The sequence below is a fragment of the Coenobita brevimanus genome, chromosome 100 (assembly GCF_032717465.1).
Source record: "Coenobita brevimanus isolate Jiangsu-jjx chromosome 100, ASM3271746v2, whole genome shotgun sequence".
NCBI classification, from domain to species: Eukaryota; Metazoa; Arthropoda; class Malacostraca; order Decapoda; family Coenobitidae; genus Coenobita; species Coenobita brevimanus.
In genome coordinates, this window is record NC_137053.1 from 63711772 (window position 1) to 63725522 (window position 13751).

At 41.6% G+C, this 13751-nt stretch overlaps 1 protein-coding gene across 1 annotated transcript; it reads left to right on the top strand.

The window, feature by feature from the left end:
• Positions 1-6225: 6225 nt before the first annotated feature.
• Positions 6226-12388, top strand: LOC145414684 (uncharacterized). The gene is made up of 4 exons (XM_080284202.1): positions 6226-6695; positions 6921-7108; positions 7948-8030; positions 10658-12388. Exons 1-4 carry the CDS (start codon positions 6226-6228, stop codon positions 10931-10933), a joined length of 1017 nt encoding a protein of 338 aa, XP_080140328.1. The 3' UTR covers positions 10934-12388.
• Positions 12389-13751: the final 1363 nt, after the last annotated feature.

Below are 13751 nucleotides of genomic sequence, written 5' to 3' on the forward strand. Positions count from 1 at the left end.
CTACTGCTGCTGCATAATTAAGAACAGGATCTGTACTATTTTCCGGCACCTTCATATGTTTGGGTAAGTTCACACCTAAATCCGCCATTCTCAAGGAATCCAGATTATCTATTATGTGAGCATCTTCCATAGTTAAATCTTTGGCTGCTTCCTCCATACCATTAATAGCATAAGTAAACTTACTTCTTAAGTCCTTCATATCCATCTTAATTATCCTAACTGCATCATCCATCTCTGGTCCCACCACAGATAATAATAATAATAATGATAATAATAATAATAATAATAATCTAAACTACTCAAAATTCTCTTCAATCAAATGCGCTACGCTCCCATCCCCTTACCATAGAAGCTCAGAATATAAAATTGAATAAATAAATAAACACACAAAAAAAAAACACAACAGACGTTTTTAATTGTGAGAAATATTGTGTTTACGTCCACGTCATCGCCCAGCACGTTATCAGGCCCCACCTCCTCCACCCCCCTACCTGTCTGCTTACCTGGTGACTTAGCGAGATGGCATCAACCTTCACCCTAATCTGCATCGCCCTGTTTACATTGATGCCGTTTGACTTCGTGCTGTTTTTCTTGCTGTTTCTCCTATTGCTGTTTGTTTTCTTGATGTTACTGTTCTTCCTGTTTGTTCTCTTGTTCTTCTGTGTTCTCCTAATTGCAGTTTGTTCTCTCTTGCTGTTTCTTCTCGGGTTTTTTCATCTCTTGCTGTTTGTCTTGTGGATGTTTGTGTTCAGTTTATTCTTACAGTGTGATCTCTTGCAGTCTCCTCTCTCTCTCTCTCTCTCTCTCTCTCTCTCTCTCTCTCTCTCTGCTGTGTGTGTGTGTGTGTGTGTGTATGTGTGTGTGTGTGTGTGTGTGTGTGTGTGTGTGTGTGTGTGTGTGTGTTACCTTGGCCAACGTTCATGGGAGCCAAATGAGAGCATTGTTATTTATATGTATTATTTTCCACTCGTAAAGAAGAATGAAAGATGTCCCCTCCACACACACACACACACACACACACACACACACACACACACACACACACACACACAGAAAGTTAAAAAATAAGCCAAACATTGAAATTGTGTTAATGGTTTGTAAAATTCTTCTTCCCTTTGAGCAATCACCTCTCTCTCTCTCTCTCTCTCTCTCTCTCTCTCTCTCACACACACACACACACACACACACACACACAGAACAGAGAGGCAGCTGTGTGGAGCGAACACAAATAAACATCTCAAATTTACAATTATTTTCTGTGCATGTGACGTTGTGGGTCAGACACACACACACACACACACACACACACACACACACACACACACACACACACACACACACGTTTTTTTTTGTCAGGAAAAAATCACCTCGTAGTGAAGGAGTCACGAGAAACAGTAGTAGTAGTAGTAGTAGTAACAGTAGGTAGTAGTAGTAGTAGTAGTAGTAGTAGTAGTAGTAACAGTAGGTAGTAGTAGTAGTAATGGTGGTAATAGTAGTACAGGAGTACTAATAGCAATAGTAATAATAATGGTAATAATCATCATCATCATCATCATCATCATCATAATGATAATGATAATGATAACAATAATAACAATAATAATAAAAATAATAATAATAATGATAATAATAATAATAATAATAAAATTATAATAATATAATATCTTCTTTTGTGCAAATTAAAAGTAATCATAATTATATAACTTAGTGACTTAATATAATTTTGGAAGACAGCATAATAAAAATAATAGTGTTTATTGTTGGTGTAGGCAGAGGTGTGTCAAGGAGCGTGTATCAATCCTGTGTGGTGTGTATAAATTGAGTGTATCTGGGCCAGGTGTGTGTAGTGGTGTTGGTAAATATGCACACACTTTTGACAACACCACTACCACCACCACTACAGACATCACTACCAACACTACTACTACCACCACCACTATCACTACCACCGCCACCACCACTACAGCAACCATCATCACCATTGCAATAATTACTATCATCATCGCCATAACTACCATCACCACAACAGCAAATATCACCACCATCATCACTTCACTCATCACTACCACCACTGATAATACTCTACCACTGCCACCACTACAGACACTACTACCACCACCACTATCACCACTACCACCACCACAAGCACCATAACCAGCATCACAGTAGCAACCACCACCACCACCAACTTCACCACAAACAGTCGCATCATCATCATCATCATCATCATTACCATCACCACGAACTCCACCACCATCACCATCATCATCATCATCATCATCATCATCATCACCACACCACCACAAAGGCGAGTACCAGAATAGTAAGCTTTGTGTTTTTTCCTTCCCCCTCACTTCCTCACCCTCTATCTCTCCCCCTCACCCCCCTCTCTCCCCCTCACCCCCCTCTCTCCCCCTCACCCTCCTCTCTCCCCCTCACCCCCCTCTCTCCCCCTCCTTTCTTCCCCTCACCCCCTCTCTCCCCCTGCCTCTTCTCTCTTCCCCTCCCTCTTCTTTCTCCCTCTCCCCCTGACCCTCCTCTCTTTCTCTCCCCCTCCTCTCTTTCTCTCCCCCTCCTCTCTCCCCCTGCCTCCGACCTCCAGTGTAAATATACATACTCGCGCTCCCTCTCACGCACCGAGGCAAGACTGCTCCCTCCCTCCCCCCAAAAAAACAAAGAAAAACAAGTAGGAAAACAACTATGAATTTGGGTTTGTTTATTTCCTTGTTTTTTTAATGCAACTTATTTTTTTGGAGTGGCCCAGTTCCATCAGAGGAAAAAAAATCTCTTCCCTCCACAGTGTACCGGAAAAAAAAAATGCCACACTCAAAAAAACAAGAAAAACAAAGAAAAAGAAAAAAAAACATGTCATATCTGAGGGTAAACGTAAAGTGTATCTATCTATTGCCAGACGCCTTAATCTCGTAAGGGGTGGCCACAAACAAATCGCCTCCATGTCGCCCTGTCCCCTGCCATTTCACTGCCCTCCTCCCAGCTCACAGTCCCCTCTCTCTCACATACCTCTCCACTCCATCCCTTCATCTAAATCTAAACTATGGGACTGAATTATCATGTACTGTTGGCTCATCTCAGCGTGAACCCAGTGGACTGCAGGCTGAAGTTCCCCATCTCCTGCAGTCCACCATCCTCACTTCGGGGGTTAGGAAGGGAGTTGAGGGACGTTTGTATACCCAGGCAGCGTACAAACCGGCTTTATCAGTGCCACCACGTGAAGGCGTCCCATTCCAGCCATGTCTTAAAGTATGGGAAAGTTAATTCAAATATTATGTCTTTTTAAACGTGAGAGTAAGATGACTATGAATGATACAAGAGAGAGAGAGAGAGAGAGAGAGAGAGAGAGAGAGAGTAATAATAATAATAATGATAACAACAACAACAACAATAATAATAATAGTAATAATAATAATAATAATAATAATAATAATAATTATGATAATATTAATAGTAAAGGTCTAGATGATGATGTTGATGTTGATGATGATGATGATGTGCAATATTCCACCTCTCCACTATCACTGCTACTCATCACACATACTCTCCCGGAAGTAAATGAGATGAGGAAGATAGCAACATAATTCTTAAAGATGCTGTGAGGAAGGGCTATGTCACGTAAGGGCGAAGGTGCCAAGTGGATGAGCAGCAATTTGGTCTTTGTTAACGCCTTGACTCATCACACACACACACACACACACACACACACACACACACACACACACGAATAAACTTTCACATATACATACACATAAATTTTCTCTTTCTCTCTCTCTCTCTTTCTCAGACACACACACACACACACACACACACACACACACACACACACACACACACACACACACACACACACACACACACACACACACACACACACACACACACACACACACACACACACACACACACACACACTCCTCATCTTGGCCAATTTTTCCTCTGTTTAACATCTTCACTTCCACCCTCACGCATTCTCTCAAATATTTACCCGCCGAGGAAGACCTGGTTTATTACATGCATTATTTTTGCCTATTTCAAGGTGGTGGAGAGGGGGCCTTCGTGTGGTGGCACTGATATGGCCTGGCGGTGGAGCTGCCTGGGTATACAAACGTCCCTCAGTTCCCGCCCTATCCACCCAAAGGGGGATGGTGGACTGCGGACGATGGGACAGCTTAGGTCGGCAGTCCACAGGGTTCACGTCCAGATGAGTCTGGGGTTGGAGCTACTACCACCACTACTACTACTACTACTACTACTACTACTGCCACTACTACTACTACTACTACTACTACTGCCACTATTATTATTATTATTATTGGTGTTGTTGTTATTATTATTATTATTATTATTATTATCATTTTTGGAATACCATATAAGATGTCTATAAATATTCAGTTTAAAAGGGTGGATGATTATTTTTGTCCTCGACTGTACCTGATATCCCAGTGTTGACCTGCCTTCATGATTAATTGTCTTATTTTTTCATTGCAGGATTAAGTCGCCTGATGCCTGAGGCTAGAGAACGCAGCCCATCATCACCACTATCATCATCATCATAATCATCACCGCAGGGCAAGAGATTATCAAAGTAGCCTCATAATCTGCGTATCTTTTTCCGGAAAGGTGAAGTCTTGTTTGAATAATAATAAAAAATAAGATCAATAAAGACGTGACGACAAAAGTGAATAACCTTACTATAAACATTAATATAAACAGAATATAAACAGTGAATGTGAAGAACCGAGTGAAGGAGAAAAACTGATAAACATTCCGGCTCACTGTATATAAACATTACCTTTGAATAAATCGGTGAGGAAGGAATATTGGTGAACATTCAACATCACAAACATAAACAGTAAATGTAAATAAAATCGAAGGAGAAATACTGAAAAAAAAACACACACAGTAGAACATAAATAAAAATACAAGTTAGTGAATAAATCATGCTTGTTTAAAAATCTTCAGGTAAATCATGTGGCAAAATTTATAGACATGAATTATACTAGACAGAGAAAATTATAGATGAGGAAATACGTGGTTCTTGAGATGAGAGTTGTTCTTGTTCGTTTTCTTATTCTTGTTGTTGTTGTTGTGGCCTTTGAAATATAAATAAATATAATAACTGATATATATTTACAGGATTATCTGTGAAATTATTGGTGGTAAAAAAGAAATAATTCGTGACAGCCTAAGGAAAAAATAAATAAATAAATAAATAAATACATACATGAATACATACATAGATAAACTGTGACCGAAATAAAAAAATAATGGAACTCGAACATTAATCCATCAGTGCTAAAAATATAATCGCGAATTATGTTAGTAAAAAACATAAGGTATTTCTCTCCCGAAAGTCTTTAAAAGTCTCAAACTTTATCAATGACCGAAGAAAGAGTTGAACCGAAAAGACCTGAATCGACCAACGGGGGACACACTACCTCAATGCCCCGTCCCTCATCCAGACATCCATAGTAGTAGTAGTAGTAATAGTAGTAGTAGTAGTAGTAGTAATAGTAGTAGCAGTAGTAACAGTAGTAGTAGTGGTAGTAGTTGTAGTAGTAGTAGTAGTAGTTTAATCAGTGGACTACAAAACAAAATTATATCCCTCTTCCACATCCTATCATCTTTTATCGAGGGATAGGAAGGAGATTGAGGGATGTCTGTACACCCGGGCAGCTCCACCGCCCCCTCACATCAGTGCCACCACATGAAGACGTCCCTCTCCTATCCGTAAACCTTCCCCCAAGTGGTGTCGAACCCAGGACCCCGCCATTCTCATCCTGCAGTCCACCGTGCACCATAATGTACATGACGACCCGGGCCAATCTAGGCTATTGGTCTACGGACAACTGCTGTATGAAATGGTCCCTACAGACTGGAGCGGTCACTATCGGGGTACTGTCCTTGGTGAGTGTGTGTGTGTGTGTGTGTGTGTGTGTGTGTGTGTGTGTGTGTGTGTGTGTGTGTGTGTGTGTGTGACAAAGAGAGAAAAAGAGAAAACTTATGTGTATGTATGTGTGGAAGTTTATTCGTGTGTGTGTGTGTGTGTGTGTGTATGTGTGTATGTCTGTGTGTGTGTGTGTGTGTTTCTGTACTCCTTCAGGTCAGACAGTGAGGCGTGACAATAATAATAATAATAATAATAATAATAATAATAATAATTTTTCTTTTCAGTTCTGGCAGTCGTTGATGGTGGTGATAGGGGTGATGATGATAGTAAGGTGTCCAGTCGTGCCTACAATTGACACACTGGACTCAAATGACACCCTATCATCCAACCTCACACTAGATGACACCACCCTGGCCATATTTGACACCTACTACTCCCCTGACACCACTGTAATTGACACCACTGATACTCCTAAAACTGACAACTTATACCCCACTGACACCACTATAATTGACACCACTGATACTCCTAGAACTGACACCTCATACCCTCCTGACACCACTATAATTGACACCACTGATACTTCTAAAACTGACACTTTATCAACTCCTGACACCACTCCCGTCTACTCCGCCACCATTAGCACCAAATCTACCACTCCCACCACCATTACCAACACCATATCTACCTCTGACACCACCACAACCACACGTACCACCACAACTACCACCACCAACGCTGACTCACACACCCAGTCAGCTACCGACCACTTGAGTCAGCGAAGAGTCAGGTATGGTTTATATTTACAAAGTTTCTTAGATGTGTATAAGAAGTAGGTAAAAATCTTAATGTTGAATCGTGATAATAATAATAATAATAATAATGATAATAATAATAATAATAGTGCTAGTGGAAGTGGTAGTAATAGTAGTAGTAGTAGTAGTAATAGTAGTAGTAGCAGCAGCAGTAATATTAGTTGTAGAAATAATAACAACAACCTCCTTCACTTCAACAGGAGCATCGCAACGGAGACAGAGAAGAGTCGAGAGACTGCCGAATCCAATTGCACAGTGAACAGCAGCAGCAACAGCACCGTTAACAGCACCTACGTCAATAGCAGCTACATCAACATCATCAACTTCAACTGTTCTTGGTTACCTGGTCCAGAAATTGAAGTTCTTGGGATCTACGATAATGAGAAGTGTGAGTAAGTGTGAGTTTGGTGAGTGTAGTTTCTTCCTTCACCTTTATCACACTTTTTCTGTGTCTGTCCTCCTCTCTTCCCATTTCTCCCATCTTTCCTGTCACTTTTTTATTACTCTTCTTTTCTTTTCAGGTGGCTTTACAATGAGTGACAAACCTAAAAGTTTCCTGTAAGCCAGGAAACCATTGACGACGTTGGGTGGTAACCATATAACCAACATAAACGCGTTCCCTACGTGTCGACAAGTGGGTTGGCGAAGGGTTAGTGCCCCTCCCTGTAAAACAACTACCTCAAAGACAAACGACCACCCCTTATGGGATCATGACGTCTGGCAATAGATAGACTGATAGATGAAAGTTATATTATGGCTTTAAGTCGTTATTCCCAGCCCTTCATGTATGTAACAGGTCAACTCTGGAACTGTCATCCTCCGTCTGTATTTCCTATGATCTCCAGTGTTTTAAACGCAGTGTGTCCAGGCATCTCGAAATGAACGGATCTTGAATTCGGATCTGTTGTTTTGTGTTTAGTTTTTCTTGGAGGGAACAATGTTGCGGGTTTCTGGCCTTTGGTTCCTTCTTCCTTGCATTAAAAAAAAAAAAAAGAAAGGATGTTTATACTGACCGTCTGGCTTGGTGATATTCCTGGCCTGGTGATATTACTGGTGATATTCCTGGCCTGGTGATATTCCTGGCTTGGTGATATTCCTGGCTTGGTGATATTCCTGGCCTGGTGATATTCCTGGTGATATTCCTAACTTGTTGATATTCCTGGTGATACTTTTGGTGATATTTCTGGTGATATGCCTAACCTGGTGATATTATTCTCGTCTCCACAGTGTTCCTGGTAGCGGCCATCTTTATCTGCTATTCTGGCATCTACACCATCCTCTCCATGTGTGTCATCGTGGGGGCAGTAAAAGTAAGTGTAGTATCGTAAGTACAATATCGTAAGTGCAACATCGTAAGAGCAATATCGTAAGTGCAGTATAGTAGGCGCAATATCGTAAGTACAATAACGTAAGTGCAATATTGTAAGTACAATATCATAAGTACAATATCGTAAGTGCAACATCTTAAAATCGAGCAGTTGAGCCGACCAGTTACATCAGTACCACCACATGAAGGCGACCCTCTCCAGCCTACCCTAAGCTGAATAAAACTGACAGGAAAGAGCAAGAATAAGATGAAGACGACTCACTTTACCTTACAGAGCGTCTTGGATTATTCTGTATCTTTTATTCTTCTTCGTCTTCGTCTTCCTCTTCCTCCTTCTCCATTTCTTCCTCCTCCTCCTCCTCCTCTTCTTCCTCTTCTTCGTTTCGAGACTGCATGAAGAGAAAAGAAAAACAGGTGAACAGTTTAGGCAATTTTGAAGCGACGAGTCACAGGAATATAAATCTTGGGGGATGTGTGTGTGTGTGTGTGTGTGTGTGTGTGTGTGTGTTAACTGTAAGTAAAATAGAATGAGTTCCACGTTTCTCTTATTAAAAACACTGAGTCACATAGGAAGATGAGTCGTAAGAAGTGTGTGTGTGAGAGAGAGAGAGAGAGAGAGAGAGAGAGAGAGAGGTGGTGTTTACAAGTTGGACAAACGCTGGAGGCTGGCGGGCAAGGGGAAGGCAGGGGTGACTCCTTTTAGCGTTTTGTTTGGACCCGGACGCGCGTAAACCCAGGATGTCCGTCATAAAAGGGGCGTGGTCTATGTAAACACGGGCGGACACGAGCCTAAAGATAACTCGAGGGTTAAACACACGACACACCACCATTTTGAGAGGGAAATACTTGATGTTGTCTTTAGTAATATCATATTCTTAAGTGCCTGAACCTAACTTGCTTATTACCTCCGCCAGTGAAGTTTGAGGAGGTTATGTGTTCACTTGTGTGTTTGTTTGTCTATGAACAAGATATCCTAGAAAGTTGTTATCGGATTGCACTAAAATGTGGTGGTTAGGTGGCCGCCGGGTCGAGGAAGAGTCTGTTAGATTTTGAGGTGGATCCGGCTTTGAAAGCTGGAATAAATACTAAATTTTATTGGCGTGGGCAGAGGTATGTGTTCTCTGAGTGCTTTCTAGTATAGCGTTGTTTAGTACTAGTGGATTTAAACGCGCATCGCTGAACCTGTGGCTAATTCGATGCTCAAACACACGACTGGTCACCATTCTGTGCGGGATCTTAATGTGCCTCAGCGATAACATATTCTGAGGAGCCCTTAAAACCACCAACTTAAATGTTAGGATCATAGTCTAGATAACGTATAGGACTTCTTAATACATTTTCCTTCATAGCAGTAGTAGAAGCATTATTAGTAGTGTTCGTAGTAGTAGTAGTAGTAGTAGTAGTATTCGTAGTAGTAGTAGTAGTGGTAGTAGTAGTAGTAGTAGCAACACCAGGCTCGTGGACGTGTACTCAGTGGATTGCATAAAACCATTGCATTAATTTTTAACATTTGCTTTGGCGGGCCCTTATTTGGTCCGGTCCTCCCTAAGGGAGGTAAATCTAAACAACAACAACAACAACAACAACTGCCGACCACCATCCTCCTTACGACAGGTCGGGGTGGGAAGGGAATAGCGAAACATTTACAGTATGTCTCCTGGTAGGTCCTCCGTCCGGGTGCATCGGGGTCACCGCGAGAAGACGTTCCCCTTCGAATTAAAGAAAAAATTGTTCATAGATCGTAGCATAAGGTCTAAAAATTCTCAGTCCAGCGGGGTAGGAGAGGCAGGATGTTATTCGTGGTTGGTGTCGTCAGTAAAAGAGTAAACAGTTAACCATGAATAGGAGAGGAATGTGGATGGTAAGGTGGGGTGTCAACAGGAGGAGGAGGAAGACGAAGAGGAGGAGGAAAAGGATGAGGATGAGGATGAGAATGATGATGAGGAGAATAAGGACGAAGAGGTGGATGAGGATGAGGATAAGAATGTGGATAATGATGATGATGACGATGAGGCGGAGGAGGAGAAGCGGGATAGGGATGAGGAACTGGATGATGATGATGATGATGATGATGATGATGATGATGATGATGATGATGATGATGATGTTGAGGAGGTTTACATACTCACTCCCTACCTCACCAGGACGATTATATATTTATCCTTGTGGGGCTTTTCACACTAAGTTCGGAATTGGACGGAGTAATATATAGCCTAAATCAGAGGATGATGGATCTGAAATATAATAGGGTAACTGATGCAGTAAATATATACATAAAACTAAATAATAAGCTAACCTAAATATGAGGGTTAACTGATCCAGAAAGTAAATAAGTACATAGATAGATGCAGTACCACCAAGACCGTAACATGGGGCGTTTAGTGGAAAAACTTGCCTGAGAAAATCATTTGAGGGTGAATGACGAACAGGACCGCTTCAAGAGACTCATTTGCACATACTAATTTCCCTTAAATTTCACGGTTAACTTGTAATGATAATAACAATTGTAGTAGTAGTAGTAGTAGTAGTAGTAGTAGTAGTAGTAGTAGTAGTAGTAGTAGTAATACTGTAATCTTGCCCGAATTTGAAGCTTCTGTCTTTTCCCGCAAGGCCTCCGTTACGCTGCTGCATGGATGGGTGGCGCTCACGGGCTTCCACAACCTGGTGATCCTAGGCTTCCTGCTGGTTCCCCTGCCGTTCACCACGCTGCCCCACCTCCTCCTAACCATCGCCCACTTCATCATTAACCTCTACACGTGGGCGGTGGTCAAGAGTTACCGCCATAAACTCAAGGTGGAGGCTAAGAAACCGCTGATTCCTGAAGGCGCCATTACGAACTACTCGGTGGAAGGGGTGGATGTGGCTGAGCTACCCGTGCAAGTATGACCAAAACAACAAAGAAGAAGGAGGAGGAGAGGAAGAACGAGAACGAGGTCGAGGGCGAAGAAGAAAAGGAGAAAGGCATACACGGTCGGGTTTCACAAGATTATTGTCTACTACACATGTAATTAGTATTACCTGACGCTCCTTCGTGTGAGGGGTGACCACTAGAGGAAAAAATCTGGACCGGCTCAGGAGTAACACCTTCTGCTTAGCAATTTATTTTTATATTTCACCGTAATATTCTCTCGTACATATATCCATTCGTTATATCCTTTTGCATCAGTTACAGTGTAGGCTACAAGAGGTTACTGAGGGGTAATGTAATAAATAAATCGCTAATGAGGAGGTGTTAAGCAGTCTCCAGAGTCATTTACCCAGCATCCTGACCTTTGGTTCCTTCTTTCTTGCATAAAAAAAAAAAAATCTCATCTTCTTCCACCCCATTCCTCCACCTCATCCTCGGCCCCGCTCTCTAGCTCATCCTAGATCTCCCCCTCCACTTCATATACCCTCTCCTAGTCAGTCTCTCATTCTCATCTTCTCCATATGCTCAAACCTCTTTATTATTATTATTATTATTATTATTATTATTATTATTAACTTTGCAAAAATAGTGTTCCCGATAAAGACATTAGGATATCTCTTAAGGACTAATTTTTATGAATCTCTCTCTCTCTCTCTCTCTCTCTCTCTCTCTCTCTCTCTCTCTCTCTCTCTCTCTCTCTCTCTCTCTATCCTGCCCACAAAAAACACCGAAGAAGAAATATTTGCCCGACTGAATTTAACTAGACATTTTGTGCCGTACTCTCCTAACTAGAGACCCGTAACACCTGCTCTATAGCGATTTTTTCTGCACATTACGCTTCATTATCCTCCTGTATGCTCATGATGTAATTTGTATTGATATTAAAGACATATAAATAATCTGCAAGGGAATTTTAAACGGCAAGAATGAATCGCCAAGGAAATGGTGTTACGGAGCCTCCTGATTAAGTACGGCTTTATACACCGTCCGTTTTAGGGTGATTGATTCGTGTGTGTGTGTGTGTGTGTGTGTGTGTGAGAGAGAGAGAGAGAGAGAGAGAGAGAGAGAGAGAGAGAGAGAGAGAGAGAGAGAGAGAGAAACTAACTATGATAGCTGAAAATATCTCGAGAGGAAGTGGAGTGGAGTTACACAGAATTACATTGGTACACCTCTCTCTCTCTCTCTCTCTCTCACACACACACACACACACACACACACACACACACACACACTACCGCAGATATATACACGAACACATACCAATACATACACCATTGGCCTCACACACATCATTACCTTCACTCAAAAAATGGTTTACAAAAATGGAAGGCGTTGTACTATGTCTCTCAGGATCACATATACATTGAGACAGGTGTGAGAGTCGTGTATATAGTATAAGAGAAAGTAATATGTATGAATATGTATAATAAAGAAATGTGTATGATGTATATGTATACTCACTTATTTTTCCTTTTAAAACGTACGAAAGAAAATAATCTAAATCGAAATGGACGTTTTATTTAATTTAATATGCAGAAGTTTAGCATTTGGGACACTTGACAACCTTGACATGTTTGTTGGTGGCGCTGACATGACTGAACGATGGTGGCGAATGTGAGTTGTAACTGTGCTGCGTGAACGTAGGAGATTGTAGCAAGACCTCCACTTTACCCAGACACTACAGGTTCATGTGTGGCCAGCTGTACCTTCATAATATTCTTGCATGTGATCGTAGCCAGTTGATTCTACCAATTATAATACAGGTTAAGGCGTCTGACTATCGATAGATAGGTAGGTAGGTAGATAAATAATAGGCTACAGACTCTAAAACAAGCACAAGTAGTTAAACACTTCATCTTGAAATTACTTAGTCTCCCTAGTCATCCACTTCATATTCGTGCTTCTCCAGCATGGGAAAAATGTTGAGTTTGGCCATCACTCCTTTGTCGATGGAGAACGTCCATTCCTGTAACACACTGAAAATGGACTGATATAGGTCAGGAAACTCATGCATACTACTCCAGTTGATGCCAGACGATTTTATTCAGCTAAGAGTCACAGAAGCCCCAGAGCTGACATTGCAAAAAATTAGGGACATGAGATGTGGGAAGGGATGGCGGATGTCCCCGTCAGCCATGTTTGACACTCATGCTCCTATGACCCACTTCAGCTGAATAAAAGCGTCTGGAGTCCCCTGGAACGGAACACACGATACTGTTTTTACTCTAACTTGGCGCAGATTTTCGTCCTTTCGCAGCTTAGTGGCAGAGAAACACAATGCTACTGCCCAACATCCTTTCCACAGCACTTTTTCGTGACTAGCATCATATTCTGGTGTTTTTTCTCTTCTTGCAACTCAGTGTTCAAGATGGAGAAGCTGCAGTTTTAGGCCAAGTTATAGTACGGATATAGAATTATTCCGTCCACGGGCGACTTACTGGGGAAAATATTAAACGTTCCTGGGCTCCTATAACTCACTCTCAGCTGACCGAAAGCGTCTGGCGTTTGCAGGAAGATAAGTTCTGTTACCTCCCCCAACCATAAAGATGGAGGAGGTCATGTATTCACTGCCGTTTGTCTGTTTGTTCACAAGATATTTCAAAAAGTTATCGGAGGATGTTCACGAAATTTTGTAGACATGTGGGTCATGGGCCAAGGAAGAGTTGCTTAAATTTTGGTGGTCTGATTTCGGGTCCCGGATTATGACTTTTCTGTTTGTCCACAAGATATCTCGAAGAGTTTTTAACGGATTTTAATGAAATATTGTGGATATGTGGGTCATGGGCCAAGGAAGAG

Coding starts and splice junctions, on each gene's coding strand:
- LOC145414684 (XM_080284202.1), top strand. CDS start 6,226: ATGATAGTAAGGTGTCCAGTCGTGCCTACAATTGACACACTGGACTCA. Junction 6,696..6,920: donor TTGAGTCAGCGAAGAGTCAG/GTATGGTTTATA, acceptor TCACTTCAACAG/GAGCATCGCAACGGAGACAG. Junction 8,031..10,657: donor TCATCGTGGGGGCAGTAAAA/GTAAGTGTAGTA, acceptor TTTTCCCGCAAG/GCCTCCGTTACGCTGCTGCA.